The sequence below is a fragment of the Rhinatrema bivittatum genome, chromosome 2 (genome assembly GCF_901001135.1).
Source record: "Rhinatrema bivittatum chromosome 2, aRhiBiv1.1, whole genome shotgun sequence".
NCBI lineage: Eukaryota > Metazoa > Chordata > Amphibia > Gymnophiona > Rhinatrematidae > Rhinatrema > Rhinatrema bivittatum.
This window is the reverse complement of record NC_042616.1, coordinates 280,357,296-280,372,675: the sequence shown is the minus strand read 5'-3', so window position 1 is coordinate 280,372,675 and position 15,380 is coordinate 280,357,296. Positions and strand designations below refer to the sequence as shown.

Sequence of the window (15,380 nt, the reverse complement as noted above, 5' to 3'; positions counted from 1 at the left end):
CCCACCCGACTGCACGCCCGGCCGGCCGGCCGGCAGCCTCCTCGCCCAGTTTTCACACTAACCAAGCCCCGGGCTCCCTGCGGGGGTCTTCACCCCCCCCCCCCCGGTTCGAATTTTAACCCCTTAACCGGGGCGCGCTGCTTGGGAGACGAAAGCGTGCGCTCTCCGCTTGCAGCCAGCCTGGAAGCGCGCCGCAGGTAATGGGAGTGCTCGAGTACTCGGGGTAATACGGTACGGTGGGGAGTGCGCCGGCTTAGCCTCGCACAGGACAGGCTCGGCGGCGGCGGCGGCGGCAGCAGCTGCAGCCGTAGAGTGAGTGCCTGGAAAGCTGGCGAGCGGACTAACCGGGTGCTGCTCTGCGAGTGGGGGGGGACACGAGCCCGCCAGCCCCCAAGCCGTCACAACTCAGGTTGGGCAACTCGTGCACTCCCGGAGCTATTGACTTTTGAGAAGTGACAGCTGGATTGCACCCACACATTGTTTCTACCTTGTCTCCTCCCCCGCCCTGGACTGGTTCCATCCCGAGCATGGGGCTGTATTAGAGCGGCAGAAGCCCGGAGGAAGCGGTGAGAGATCCCTGAAGCTGGACTAAGGGCAGTGGCGAGGAGGAGGAGGAGGAGAAGAAGAAGCCGCTGAAGCCGGGGAAAGGAAAGAGGAGGAGGAGGATCGCTGGCTGGGCAGCACCTGCCCTGGGCTTCAGAAGTGCTCGGCAGGAGTTGGGTGGGGAGGTCAAGCAGCAACCATGGCGATCGTGGGCTGCGGGGTGGCCGCCAGCCTGCTCCTCCTGCTTGCCATCGGCCAGCTGTGGCTGGGCTCTGCCTTGGAAGAAAAGCGAGGTAAGGAAGTGGCCGGGGCTCCCCGGTGTCTGTCTGCCTCTTTCTCCGCATGCTTGGGCGGCGGGCTCTCAGGTAAGCCCCGGGGTGGGGAGGGCACCGGCTCCAGCTTCCTGGAGCTTTTCAAAAGTAAAGCAAAACCAAACCACTCCACTCCAATCTCTTCCTGCTGTGCTGGGGTTTGGTTGTTGGGTTGTTTTTTTTTTTTCCCTTCCCGGAGGAGAGAGCTTATCGAGGCTTTTATCTGCCTTTATTGCTCGGCTGTGAGATCAGGAAGAGAGAGAGAAACAAACCCTCAGTCCCGTCCACGCTTGACTCGGGGACCTCGCCAGCTCTTCTTTGGTGGCGCTTGCTCTAACTTTTGAAGGCTCTGAGAATATAGGGAGGTCATTTCCGTCTATGTGGGTGGATAGAGGGGGAGAGCAACTTTAAACAGCTGCTTATTACAGTTATTTGAAATCATATGTGGAGCAGGAGGTCAGGGAATATAAAGGATTTTTTTTGTGTGTGTAATGTAATGTCATGTCGTGTTTTATCTTATCAGCCACTTTGGCTGCCTGTTGTTTGCCATTTGAGATTTTGGCGTCTGCTATCATTGTCTCAGAGGAGATGCAATATATATACAACATGTGTATGATTTGCTCTTACAGTGGAGTATGCCCTGTTTAAAACGACTGTGGTTACAGACAGTGGGTGTAGCGTTGGGAAGCCAGAGAGGAAGGGATCCCTGGCTATGGGATCCCTTTAGGGGCAGCGCTGCTGGAAATATGAATGGGAAGAATGAGACCTCGCAGAACTGGAGCTTGTAATGAAACCTCCTTGAGCATTAGTGAAGCAGCTGTGGGAAGTGTTTAGGGGGAAACGTAACTTCCCTGGCACGGAAAATTGAGTTTCTGGTGTTGTGCTCTCTCTCTAGTTCCCTCCTGCTCACCTCGGAAAACAAGTGGGAAGCCCCGTATAACCCCTTTTTAATAGCTGTCATTTTTTTACGTTTACAAGCACCTTATCCTATAAATGTTGGTTGCTTTCGGACTGCATATCATCTTGTGGGTGTTCCTTCTTTACTGTACTGGGTAGCTGGCAACCTGCTGCGCTGCTCTCTCCCCAAATGTAATCTGATGTATAGCATGTGAGAACAGGAGCTTGCAATACATTGCTTTTCTAGAGGTCGTTGTGGAAGCAACTGGGACTCACAAGGGGGCCAATGCAATAAATTAGCTAGAAAGTGGGCGCTGAACAGTCATAGGCTCAGACGTACATAGGTCTCAGATGCACAATTATCGCACAGATATTAATGCCTGCCTGGGGCAGGCGCTAATAGCTGAGCGCACTGAAAAAAAGAAAAAAAAACCCCTCTGCCGGCCGCTTTGAAGATGCCGCCGATATGCTGGACGTCGCTTTTCAGCACTGGCTGACTGCGGTTATGAAAAACCGACACCGAGTTTATTGGCATCGGTGTTCATAACCGGCAGACCGCCGGTAACCGCGGGGTCGCGTTAGCAAGGAGGCGCTAAGGTCGCGCTAGCGAACCTAGTGCCTCCTTGCTAGCGCGACACCCTAATTTGTTTATTCCATGCGTGCGCTAAGAAAGCGGGCGCTGAAAAGTCAGCGCCCGCTTTCCACAAATTTTATTGCATCGGCCCCAAGGAGGCGCTAGGGTCGCTTGCCCTTGCTGAGCGCACTGTATTGAGAAATCAGTAGTAAAGATTTGGGAAGGAGCCTGTGAAAAAGAAGAAGATGGGTAATCTACCTGCAGGCTGTGAAGTTTGCCAGGCTTTTTCCCTGCACATGAAACATTTCGTGATACCACACTATTAAGAAAAAAAAAAAAACCAAACCAAAACCCACACACTTCTCCTGGAACAAGAAAGGCCAGATCTAATTGCACAAAAGGCGAGAGGCTTGCGTTCCATCCAACAAGTCGATGCCTGTTGTCAAGTATGCAATTTTTTTGGGGAGTTGACTTTAGTTGCTGTGTGTTTATTATGCATCTTGGATAAACTGTTTTGATGCCAGCCTGGGTTAGAGGTAAGAATAGGGCTGCCTGAGCAGTATGAGTGACTGCCAACACAACCAGTTTGGAAAGGGCTACTCCTTCCGGGAGCGCAGAGAAGTTGCACAATTGCCTTCGTGGTGCCTCTCGTGCTGGATCAGTCTGCTTTGCTATGTGGATGGACGGACCGACACGGTCTCCCCCCATCATGTCTTCTTGTCACTTTCACAAAGAATGCATAAAAGGGCGTCGGTGATTTTTTATTTTTATTTTTTTTAAATTAGCCAGTAGCAGTGAAGAATTGACTTGAAAGCAATGTTGTTTACCAACGGGAGCATCTGACTCTACCTCCCAGTTAATATGGCAAAGGAGTGGCGAATATTTTGATGAGTTAAAATGAGGTCATTTGTTGCTGCATTATACAATAGAAACATTCTGCAATAACAGCCCTTACCTTGGTTTTACATTATTCCCTAGTCAGGGCAGCAAGCTTGAGTTCATAAAAGCAGTGGGCAGAAGGGAGCGTAGTGAGAAGTGAGGGCTTTTCTCCCCTAACAGCATCAGGCTTTAATGTTTCTTTATAGTGATGAGGCTGACCTATGTTGCGGCTAGGTACTGCCCCCTCCTCCCCCTTAAATAACAGAAACACAAGTCTTAAGTGCAGTTGTGAGGAGCTAGAAATATGTGGACTCCAAGGACCCTTTAAGGAAACTTGAGTTGCTAACTGGTTGCATTTTTTACTTTCCAGGTTAGGCTGATCTAGTGCTGCTTTCACTCCCTGCATGCAAGGATTTGCAGTCTTTCTTTTCTTGGGGAAAGCAGACGTTCAAGCCTTTGCAGGCAGCTGGGTTAATACCAGGGTTGGATCTCCATGTCCTCAAGAAAAGGAGCCAATTGACAATCAGGTTCTTATGGCCTGGATTGGCCACTGTTGGAAACAGGATGCTGGGCTTAATGGACCCTTGGTCTGACCCAATATGGCATGTTCTTATGTTCTTAACCATAGAGGCAGGAGATCCGCCAAGCGGCTCAGTTCAAGGAGGTAGACTTTAGGCTCCTCCTGGTTCTTGAACTCAGGTCCCAGTGCATTGTGGCATTTGTAGTCCCTGCTTGCTAACATTGTTTTAAATCAGTGCTGCAGGTACCAGAACTGGTCTACAGTCTCCCTCCTTGGCAGCACAGACATAGGATGGTGCCTGGAAAGCGTTCTTCCAGATAGCACTGCTTGTCAAGTGGCCTGGACTTCAATGAGTCAGAATAACTCCCTGAAGAGTTCTACAATAGGTTCCAGCGCTCCTGACAGGGGGGGGGGGGGGGGGGGGGGGGCGGAGGAGATAGAGAGAAACTGAAGACATGTTGGAGGGCTCTCCAAAATGCTTGCTCGGAGTGATATTTTCAGTCTCATTTTTTTTCCTATGAAAATAATGGATATTGGGATTTCAAGCTACAGAGTCACGAAGAGCCATTGTCGTGCCATGTAAGATGCAATTTCATATTTCCTCTTTGCAAGCTACTCTTTGGATGATGTTGAGAAGGTCTAAACTCTCCCATCACCTGGTAGCTGCTGGGTCATTTCTGGAATAGTGATCTGCAGAATGATGGAAGGTATGCTTTTTTACATGATAAAATGATAGACTATATATAGTATAGATTAACTATAGATATATAAATAAATAGTAGAAGGTGGCAGAGAAGAACCAACCAGCCCATTCAGTTTGCCAACTTATTTCTGACCGTACTGCTAAGGATGTATCCCACCAACCATTAGTAGGGTATTGCTCCATCTCCAAGTCACTTATTGTTGTCTCTTCCATCCTGGTTAGATGAGCATAGAAGTTCTTACACTTAATAAAACATCCAGCCCCTACCCCCACCATATCTTTGCCACAGAGCTCTATAATTGTCTAACCAGCTGCCCAAATTAATGAGGTTGTTGACCAAACGTGCTGCTGCCGAAGTCGCCGTCATCTTGCTGGATGGTCTCCGGCCAGAAACCAAGATGCTGATACACCAACTCCATTAGTTACTGGGGAGTTGTTAATCTGCTGGTTCCAAGCTAGCTATTTCCAAGAGGCGCTGCCCTCCAAAATGTCTGCAAATCCACCTGTTGTAGAACATCTTCATGGAGTTACTCTGATGGCTCATTAAAGTCCAGAGGAACTCGGCTCAATTTAAAGCCAACCATGTGCTTTATATATATTTATTTCAAAACAACATCTCATACAGTTTAACAAAAAGTGCTAAGTGCAATACATAATATCCCCGTTAAAAAACATACTCACATACACACCATCCATACCCTCACATACCACCACATACTAAAAATCCCCACTAATACATAAATATTGCTAATACCCCCCACTATATAACCCTAATATTACAATGCATCCTTTAATATAAAGGATGCATTGTAATATTAGGGTTATATAGTGGGGGGTATTAGCAATATTTATGTATTAGTGGGGATTTTTAGTATGTGGTGGTATGTGAGGGTATGGATGGTGTGTATGTGAGTATGTTTTTTAACGGGGATATTATGTATTGCACTTAGCACTTTTTGTTAAACTGTATGAGATGTTGTTTTGAAATAAATATATATAAAGCACATGGTTGGCTTTAAATTGAGCCGAGTTCCTCTGGGTTGTAATAATACAATGAGATTAACAGAGGGTGCACTTTAACATACAACCTCATTAAAGTCCAGGCCACTTTAGAATCAAGGCTACTGATGTCTAGCCAGATTGCACTATCTATTTTTATTAATGGTCATCAGAAGCTTGGATGTTTCAATATTACGCATATTGACCATAAGGGAGGGAAACTAACCTATACAATTTTATATTGTCAAAAACATTTTTCTTCTGACAATATTGCCTCCAAAGCTTACTTTCTCTGTTTCCCATATGATGTCAATATTTTTTTCGTAGAGGGTAGTAGTCTGTCCACCCTTTAGGATATTGTCATAAAAGATTAAGGACAAGAGAAGCTATAATCCCTTCAGCTATTATCTGATTCATGAGCTATTGACTGGGCAAACATCCAATAGTCCTTTTTCTGCTCCGTCGTGTTCTGTTTATCTGGATCATTGGGAAGTGTTGTTAATCGTTGCAAGATACATGTTTGTGTTGATGCCCATATCACAGCTGTGACAATGTTTATGGCCTATAAGTTTGCTTTCCTAATGAGATGATTTTTAATTAGATCTGCGGAAGTGTTTTTGTATTGGTGCCACTGGTTCTTTTGGCTGTTGGCTTTTCCTTGCAGAAGGCACCTCTGCTTTTGAAAAATTTTGGCATTATTACCTACCTAATATATTTTTTATTATTATGACTAGAAGCCAAATTTAACAAACAACCAAGCAGCGGGTTGTATGAACAGATTGTGCATTTCTGGACTGTGCTTTTTTTCCAGTTAAGTAGATATTAGCTGATTTCTCATGTTGCGTTTGCCAATATGCCACATAGCATTTTTTTTATTAACAGAAAAAATATCCTCAAAATCTTTCTTGTGGCTTACTAACAACTTTTTATTCAATTGCACTTAATTGAATAAAGATGCTTGTACAATAATCACATCTGTGTCTCTGTTTCCAATTATAATATGCATCCAATTCCCTGTTCATCTGCCTGGTGTTCCCTATCTTTCCCTTGTCATAACTGTAGCCAGTTGGTAGTTAATAAATATGAAACAGAACTTGCATCAGATCCTCAGTTTTAAGTCATTTTGTTTTCCAATTAAGAATCCATCATGAAAAGTAAGAATGGCTTGGTAGAAGTGGTTGAAAGTCATCTAATGGCGGTGTGGTTCCAGCACCAAGAATTCTTGAAGTGGCTTCCTTGCATTTTCTGCACTCTCTCAGTGCCTGTACACACGTGTGTCAGAGAGACCTGTATCACTCAGGTTGGCAGCGCGTTGGTTCAGGTGGGCTGAATGACGCCCCTTGTGGCTCCAAGGCCAACTTGGACTGATCAGGTTGTGCGTTCAAGGGCACCACTTTGAACAGGACTGCTTCCAGGGTCACGAAGAAATTATGGGAATAGAGCTAAGAGAACTTCCACAAGATTACTGTTAAATTGATACATGATAGATAGTGCTGCTTGCCAGGAACATGTCTAAATCAGCATATATTAGTGGTACCATCCAAGTAAGAATCTGAGATCATCAGGGGTTTCTTTTATTGAAGGTTCCATCGTGTAAGATGGTACAAGAAGCTCAGATGAGAGCAAGAACGTCCTCTGTGAGGGTGCCTACAGCATGGAATAATTTTACCATTAGAGATTCAGCAGGAACCAGATTATTTGACTTTTCCTAAAAAATATAAATAAAGACCTGGCTGTTCCTCTGGTAATGGGAGTTTGGAAGATTATGGGGGATTTCTCTATAAGTGGACGGAGGTCATTAAGGTGATGAGAGGGAGGTCAATGGGTTAAGGTTATTTTGTGATGAGAAGATGCTCCTGCTTGTTTTAGATTTGTTATGTTATGAATTGTATATGTTAATAGTATGAACGGTCTTGTTGATCTTGTGATCAGAAGGTGATGTATAAGATTTTTTTAAATAAATAAATGTTACGCGATGGGCAGTTTTTCTTTCCTTTCTTAGCTTGTCTGGGTAATAAATGTCTCCCTTCAATGTTGGGACTTTGTTGAAGCGCCCGCATCCCTGAGAGTAGCTGGGCACAATTATTTCTTTTCAGACGTCTTTCCCCGTATATGCAGCATCTACACTTTCCCCATAAGATGGAAAGAGACGGTGGAGCTCCTTGCATTGCTCTGCTTGCGGATAATGAAGACATTACCTAATGGCTGGTTTCTGTCCATGCAGCCATTCTTTTGTGAAGTCTTTTAGGATCCACAGGAGAACGTGGCAGTGAGATCTGTGTGACTTAGCGCCAGGAAATGTGGAGTCCATTCTGCGCCTGTTGGCGGGCGGGGCTTTGTAGATCAGCTGTGAGGAGCCAGATTTCTTCCTCATGTCAGCCCCATGGCGGTGCACTGTTGTTCCATTGCACCATTCTGCTGGGCAATGCTTGTTCTGCCACCCTGGGCTTTTTTCAGCGATACCCATGAGTTGGCAAAAGAAAGTTCTTGCTATCCCCTTTGGAATTGGATGTTGCCTTCCCTTAAAAAAAAAAAAAAAAAAAAAAAGTTCAGGGTTTACGCGGATAGTTTTCCCTGACTCATGGGGCTTTTCTGCTGCAGGTCAGTCCTGCCACTTAGTTTTTGGGTATTTAGACTTTAGTTTTTGGGTACTTGCCAGGTTCTTATGGCCTGGATTGGCCACTGTTGGAAACAGGATGCTGGGCTTGATGGACCCTTGGTCTGACTCAGTATGGCATGTTCTTATGTTCTTTATCTAAGCAGCTGCAGACTCGCGTAAAGAAAAAAAAAAAAAAAAGCAAATCTCAAAAGCTAGTCCCATGAAAGGTTGCCTGTGTTGTGTGGCTGCTCCTTGGGTTTTCTATAGATGTAACTTTTGTTATTAAATTTTTTTTTTCTATATAGTGTACACGGCACTATACAAAGTACACACAGATAAAACAGAGACCTAATGAATGATTAACACACACGTGGTACCTGCACAATAGGTAAGGGAGTTCCCTGCCTGACAGAGCTTGCAGAATGAGCAGAGGCTGAAGGGGGAGACACAGTACCAGCAGCTTAAAACTGCAATCGGGCCACAGGTTGGATGGGGCCAACGGCTGTGGCTCCGTTTTAAGATAGTAGGGCCGATGGTGGAATGCCCTGGCAGAGTGCGGTGTGCTGGCTCGGGAATACTGCACCACAACCCTTCTTCTTTCAGAACACGAGACTCCCAGTCACTGGAATAGGATCAGTGATGCACTAACAGCGGTGGAGGAGGGATGTACTAGTGGTTAGAATAGCAGGCTGGGAAACAGGGAAACGAGAGTTCAGGTCCTGTGCTTTCCCCACTGCCAGTCCTTTTGACACTGGGCGAGTCACTTTATTCTCCATTGCCTCACATACTGACTTAGATTGGAGCTCTTCCTGGAGAAAGGGGCCTTACCTGAACTTCAACTTCCCTTGAGCACAGGTTTGGAAAGGTGAATAATGAAATCCACACCCAAAGGGGGGGCTCTAGGGCCCTTTTATTCTCATAAATTTATTTTCTGTGAATAAAAACTGCCTCACGCTGAGTGACGTGCAGCTGGCGGTAGCCCCCCCTTGATGACAAACTAGTGGCAGTCACTGAGTATGAAACGATATCCTAGCCTATATGAGATTACAATACCTTACAAACGGCTCTCGACACCCTTGAAGCCCGTTTGAAATGCTTATGGTGACCTGCGGCATACAAGAACCGCAGAATTTGCAGAATAGAGTTCAGAAACCATATGGCATGTATGGTGACTGAAGGGGTTGTGGAAAACGAGGAGAGGTGAAATGGTTTAATGAGCATAGGAAATCTGGGAAGGTTGGATTTTTATTTGGGGGGGGGGGGGTGTTTAAGGGGTTTCGACCCATTAAGTAGGGTCGATGTAAAGTGGCTCAAGAAATTGAGGATTTTGCTTTAATTGTATTTTCTAAGAATGCATTGTGATTAAATTTGAAATATATGTATATTAAAGTTATTGGTGGGTTTGGTCAACGGTGCTTTGAGTTATTATTTTTATTAATATTATTATTATGTTTGTAAATTATTTTAAGGTGTCCATAGACAAGGTGATTGAAAAAGTGCCAAAACTAACAAAATAAATTAATACTGTGTTATCTTTCTGGAAAAAAAAAAGCTGCCAGTACTCACATGCAAGATGCATGATTTTTTTGGGTTTTTTTTTTTCTTTTTTTGAGGGACCACAGAGAGTAAATCGAGCAGATGGAGGGAAAAGATGCCGCTACTCTGTACTGGCACATAACCCCGGAGAAAAAAGCCTTGCTGTACGGGAAATGTCCTTGGAAATGTTTTCTGTGAGACAGCAGTGCGGCCGGACGCCAAACTTACCATAGAACAAAGTATAATAAAAGGATAGGCTGCTGTTGGTGCCATGACTGAAGGTTTTAAGTTCCTCTAGGCACATGCAGTTGGGAACACATTACCCTAAGTAAAACCATTTGTAGCGGTAGTGTTCGAAAATATTTGGCTTGCACAGTTCACCATGACATGAGTGCTGTGATAAAACCGAAAGAAGACAAGCCTGCTTCTGATTAATAGGAATTAAAGAATGGTTGCACCCTGATCCTTCAGAAGGAATTGCACGGCAGTGATAACAGCAGATATGCTGTGAGCAAACAGAAAAAAAGAAAGTGCGAGCCTGTTGTGAAATAGTATTAAGAGAGTCGGGAAGGGGTTTTAGGAAAAGCTACGAGAGTGACCTCATAGCAATGGCTTTGTCAAGTCTCTCAATATATTCTTATGAAATCTTCCACTGACATTTTGCAGCTGATGGTTTAGCACGTTCTTGAAGCGGTGAACACGTTTCTGTGAACATAGACTAAAGAGCAAGGCTCACCTCCCACCCTCCCCACTAAATTAACTATTAATTAAGCAGGTCCCCATTTCTTTTGTTGTAGGCAGGCTGTAATTATGAGCCCAATGAATTAATGATAAGGCTGGCCATCGGCATGCTATCAGTAGCAGAAGGGTGAGGTTCTCGGGGAGAAATATATTGTCCTTTGCTATGGCAGTAGTGTTTTAAACCTGTACAAATGCGGTTTTGTACCAGATTGTATTCCTCTGTCACCAACAGCTGACTGAAAACGCGACCCTTTTTCCTTAACTTTTCAGTTATGGATGTATAGAGCTCTGCTCTTCTTTCACATAGCCAAGTCAAGCAAGGGCAGAAAAGCTGCAAGATATTTTAAAGTCGTATTTTGGGGTTTGATAGCCAGCTGATGACATCTGGGCCAACTGACCGGCCGATGCATGGGTTTACTTGCGGTTGGGCGTGCATTTTGAGCACACTGGTGTCCGATGCAGGAAGGAGATTAGCGCGTCCAAAATGTGTGCCTTAACAAATGCGTACCTGATAATGCTCAAAGGGGCAGATTTTCAAAGGGGTACGTGCGTGAGATACGCGCACACCCCCTCCCAAAAACCTGCCCCAAGCTCCCCCTGCGTGCGCCAAGCCTATGTTGAATAGGCTCGGCGGCACGCGCAAGCCCCGGGAAGCGCGTAAGTCCCGGGGCTTTCCTGGGGGGGGGCGGGTGTCGCGGCGGCGCGTCATCGGGGGGTGGGGCCACGGGCGTGGTTCCGGCCTGGGGATGTTTCGGGGGCGTGGCCGAGGCCTCCAAAACTGCTCCCGGGCCGGGGAATCGCACGCCTGCCAGCCGGCGTGCACAAATTACGCCTGCCTCAGGCAGGCGTAACTTTTCTAACAAAGGTAGGGGGGGGTTTAGATAGGGATGGGGGGGGGGGTGGGTTAGGTAGGGGAAGGGAGGGGAAGGTGTGGGGGGGTGGTGGAAGGCAAATTCCCTCCGAGGCCGCTCCGATTTTGGAGCGGCCTCGGAGGGAACGGAGGCAGCCTGCGCGGCTCGGCGCGCGCAGGCTGCCGATTTTTGGGCAGCCTTGTGTGCGCCGACCACGGATTTTAAAGGATACGTGCGGCTACGCGCGTATCTATTAAAATCTGGCGTACTTTTGTTTGCGCCGGTCGCGTGAACAAAAGCACGCGCGGGCGTACTTTTATAAAATCTACCCCACTCCGGGTAAATTCCATGTAGAGGAGGACATTAGCTATTACCGCCTGATGCAGGAAAGTGCACCCAAAGGCTGGGTGCCCAATGCACATTTTTTTAACACGGGGAATTTAACTCCAGCTCCGGAGGTGGCGTAAAGTTTAACTCGCATTCAAGGGCTCATGAGAAACCTTACAAAATAAGGTCCCCTGTGGTGCGATAAATGTGCCCTCCTCCTTAGTATGATCCCGGCTCTTGAATTTACTGCTTGCAGTGGAGAAATATAAATGTGTATTGATTTGATAAAAAAAAAAAAAGCAGCACACTTTTTTTTGTGACCACAATTTAGACGCCTGTAGCAACTGGTGCCTGATATAATGAACTTCAGCACTGGAATCAGCTCCTCGGCAAAATAACCAAAAAGAAGCATGATCAAAACGGATGCTCGTATTGAGCGCCCGATGCAATCAATCCCTTTTGAGCACTAGACATGCACAATTCTCCCTTCGCACAACCCTTTTTTACGCTGCCCCAATTTCCCTCGTTTGAATACTGCATCAGGGGATGTGGCTGTGCATGCATTAGGAAAACGGGTGCTCAGTACAAAAGCCCAGTTTGCGTGGGCATCTTATTGCATTGCTTCGGTCCCTCCATCATATGCAAGTTCGGGGAAGGATTTTGGAACACGGCACTTTGACCGCACATCTCCACCTGCGCAGTTCAGTGAGCCCTTGATGCCTCCTTTTGTTCAATAGATAGGACCCTCTTCCATATGTATTGCGGTTCAGGGCGATCCATACATGCAGGTGGCAACCCAAAAGCTCAATGACGGATCCACTACCAAATATTTGTTGGACACTGTTGATGTAGATTGGTTTTTGCATCATTGATAAATCGAGAATAAAAATGTGCTGCAAAACTACGCCCTCATGCCAGGTAGCCCAAGGATTCAGGTGCAAACATTTTCCAGTGAGTGCACACATGTGTTTGCACCCTTGAGATAAAATGTTTGCTCTCATATTTATAGCCTCTTTTCTACGGTATCCCTAAGCTGTGTATAACTGGTAAGTATCTGGAGATATTTGGCAGGTGACTTTTTTTTTTTTTTAAGATTCTAGCAAAAATATTAAGACCAGCCTGGGGGGAATAGTCAACCAGTGCAGAATTATTCTTGCATGTCTTTTTTTTTTTTTGTTTGTGTGTGTTCCCCTTCTTCTATTCTCCTCAACTCCCCCTGCGTTCTGCAGAAGGGCCAACACAAATATATTATCTCAGTTTGTAAAACAAAGCTGTGTTTCATACATACTTTTATTGCACATATATGATTTGCTTTTTTTATATTATTGCTTTAACCAGCGGAGAACTTTGGGGGAAAAAGCAAATGATTGCCTAGGAGAGCCAAGAAACAGAGGCAGATTGAGTGAATATGGGGGTTGAACAGTGAACCAAGCAGCATTTACTAGGTAGTGGGGAGGTGGGAGGGTTCAAGCACGAATGGCGGTGAGTAATCAATTACCTTTAATTAACATGGAAGAGAGCAGCGTTTTTTGCTTTGAAAATAGCCATAAATGAGCACGTTCTTGGAAATGCTAATTAGAAGCGCTGTGCAGCCTTCTTTCTGGAATGCATGCATATACAGGTGGACGAAAAAAAAATATATGACTTCTGCTAGGATCCCCTTGGAGCTCCTGGTATATCCTAAAAATGTGGCGTCGACAGGGCCGTAAACATAAAAGTTATTAGGGGAAGGGAGCAAATGGAGGCGCACACACAGACATGGCTATCTCATAAAATCTTCTTCCTTAGGGAAAGCAGGCTAAAAACAAGTTGGCACCAGAGATAAGTAAGGCACGAAACATGAGAAAAGGAAAGGAGGCAGAGATCAAAGATTACATTGAGGTCACACGTACTAGGAGAAGGAACACGAGATAGATCATTAAGGTGAAGAGTGAAAGGGAAAGTGAGAGTGGAAAGAGAATGGTAAGACACTTAATCTTAGATGGGGCCTGAAGAACCCAGAGGCCACCCAGGCTGAACATACCTGGACAAGCAGAGGCGAAATATGAAAGTAGGAGAGGACAACAAACGTTGGAGATCATGTTTGTGCCCGGACCAAGCTCAAAGGCAGAACTGAAGTTTCCTGCTATTTAATAATCATAAGCACAGCCCTGAACTCTTCAAGGTTGTTAAATGAAATTATAACATTGAGAGATTGTCTGCACATGGTCACTCCATGCTGTTTAATTGTAACATCACAGGCACCATAGCTTAAAATCCCTTCAGGATTAGTTTGCTCCAGTTCATTAGTGGCCTGTTGACGCTTGACTCTTGATAACACTTTTGTGAAATGCACCTCAGGTGCCGCCTTCTGTTCCTGTGATTTATGTGGGAGTTGTGGTTTGTTTGACCTAATATTTGGCAGTACAAATATTTGAGAATGGCCGTTTTTGCTTTCTGAATACTTTTTGACGAAGACTATAGATGTTTTCTCTTTGCTGATTCGACCTCTGCTTCCTCCTGGTTTCACCTAACAGTTGTTGCTGAGAGCTGTTCCTGTTGTGTTTATTTATTTATTTATTTTTAAAATCTTCTATAGAACTTGAGCTTTGGCGATTTAGATCTCTCATTATCTCCCCCTTGTGAAGCAATGTTGTCGAGGGTCATGCAATCTACTTATTTTAAAGTACTGCTCAATCCTTTCCTTTAATGGTGTTTCTGTAATGTTTGTGCACCATCAGTAGTTAACTATATTCTCCTGGTTCCCACTTTTATGGAGTGAGACTACATCTGGTCTCCTCCTGCCCCTCAGAATCTCCCCTGCTTTCAAAGATATGCCCTGGCCCATTGGATGTCGCGTTAGGGCTGCTAGATATCTTTGATGATTATGATATGTCTGATAATGATTTACTAATATTTGTATGGAAAGCATACTGTATGATAAAAACATATATATTGATTCAATGGCTAAGAAATGTGACGTATGCAAATGCGTACACTCTTGCTTATGGAAAAGCTTTCTGTTCTGTGAAGTAATCCCAAGCGATGACAGACGTTTCTGAAGGTTTGGAGCCTGTTTTTGAACTCCTTAACACCCAGCCTCCGCAGTTAGATTGTTAACTTGTTAACTGTGCGAGAGGATATGAGTAAGTGGGAAGGGTAAGACATTGTGGAGAAGAGAGTGGCTCTGACCGATGGAATCTCGCCCATTTGAAAGGGCCTAACGGCTTGTTTTTTTTATAAATTTGGTTTGATTTACTTTTTTTTTTTTTTTGGTTGATGTTGGGGGGGGGGGGGGTAGGAGAGCGAGTGGGGGAAAAAGGTTGAAGTGGTGACATGAGCACTGATTATCCCTGTGTTATGTTTTTTTGAGGTACTGAAGTGTTGTGATTGTTAATTGATTACAGTGTCGATAACCGCTTTGGTGTCCCTTTGACTCAATAAACTGATTTTTTGTAAAGATGAATTAAACAGAGCTGTGAAGGGAGAAGTTGACACTTCTTTGAGCTCCCTTGATATTTTGAGATATATCCAATGACGTCCCCTTGCCTTATCTAATTTCAGGTGTGTTAGTATCTTTTTAATGTTTCTGCCTGTTTACCTGGATTTGTGATCATTTTATAATTGTTTTCTAAATTTTATTTTTTATAATACATTTCATAATATATTGACAATAATTACCATTACAGAAAATCAGAGCACACATAAAAAAAAAAAAAAAAAGTAAATCAAACCAAATTTATAAAAAAAAACAAGCCGTTAGGCCCGTTCAAATGGGTGAGATTCCGTCAGTCAGAGCCGCTCTCTTCTCCACAACGTCTTACCCTTCCCACTTACTCATATCCTCTTCCCTTTTCCTTCCATCCCCTCTCATCTTCCCTTTCCTTCCCCTCTCACCTCATCCATAACCCCTTCCCTCTC

General features: G+C 44.9%; 1 protein-coding gene across 2 annotated transcripts in view; it reads left to right on the top strand.

Annotated features, from left to right (window-relative positions):
• The first annotated feature begins 245 nt into the window (after positions 1-245).
• Positions 246-15,380, top strand: part of EGFR (epidermal growth factor receptor) — a 383,921-nt gene continuing 368,786 nt past the window's right edge. The window contains exon 1 of one of the 2 annotated variants that reach the window (XM_029589569.1): positions 246-836. In XM_029589569.1, coding sequence (XP_029445429.1) covers positions 743-836 — 94 coding nt within the window. In that variant the 5' untranslated portion in view covers positions 246-742. The remainder of the gene's footprint in view (positions 837-15,380) is intronic. The other variant, XM_029589570.1, reaches the window with a different exon arrangement.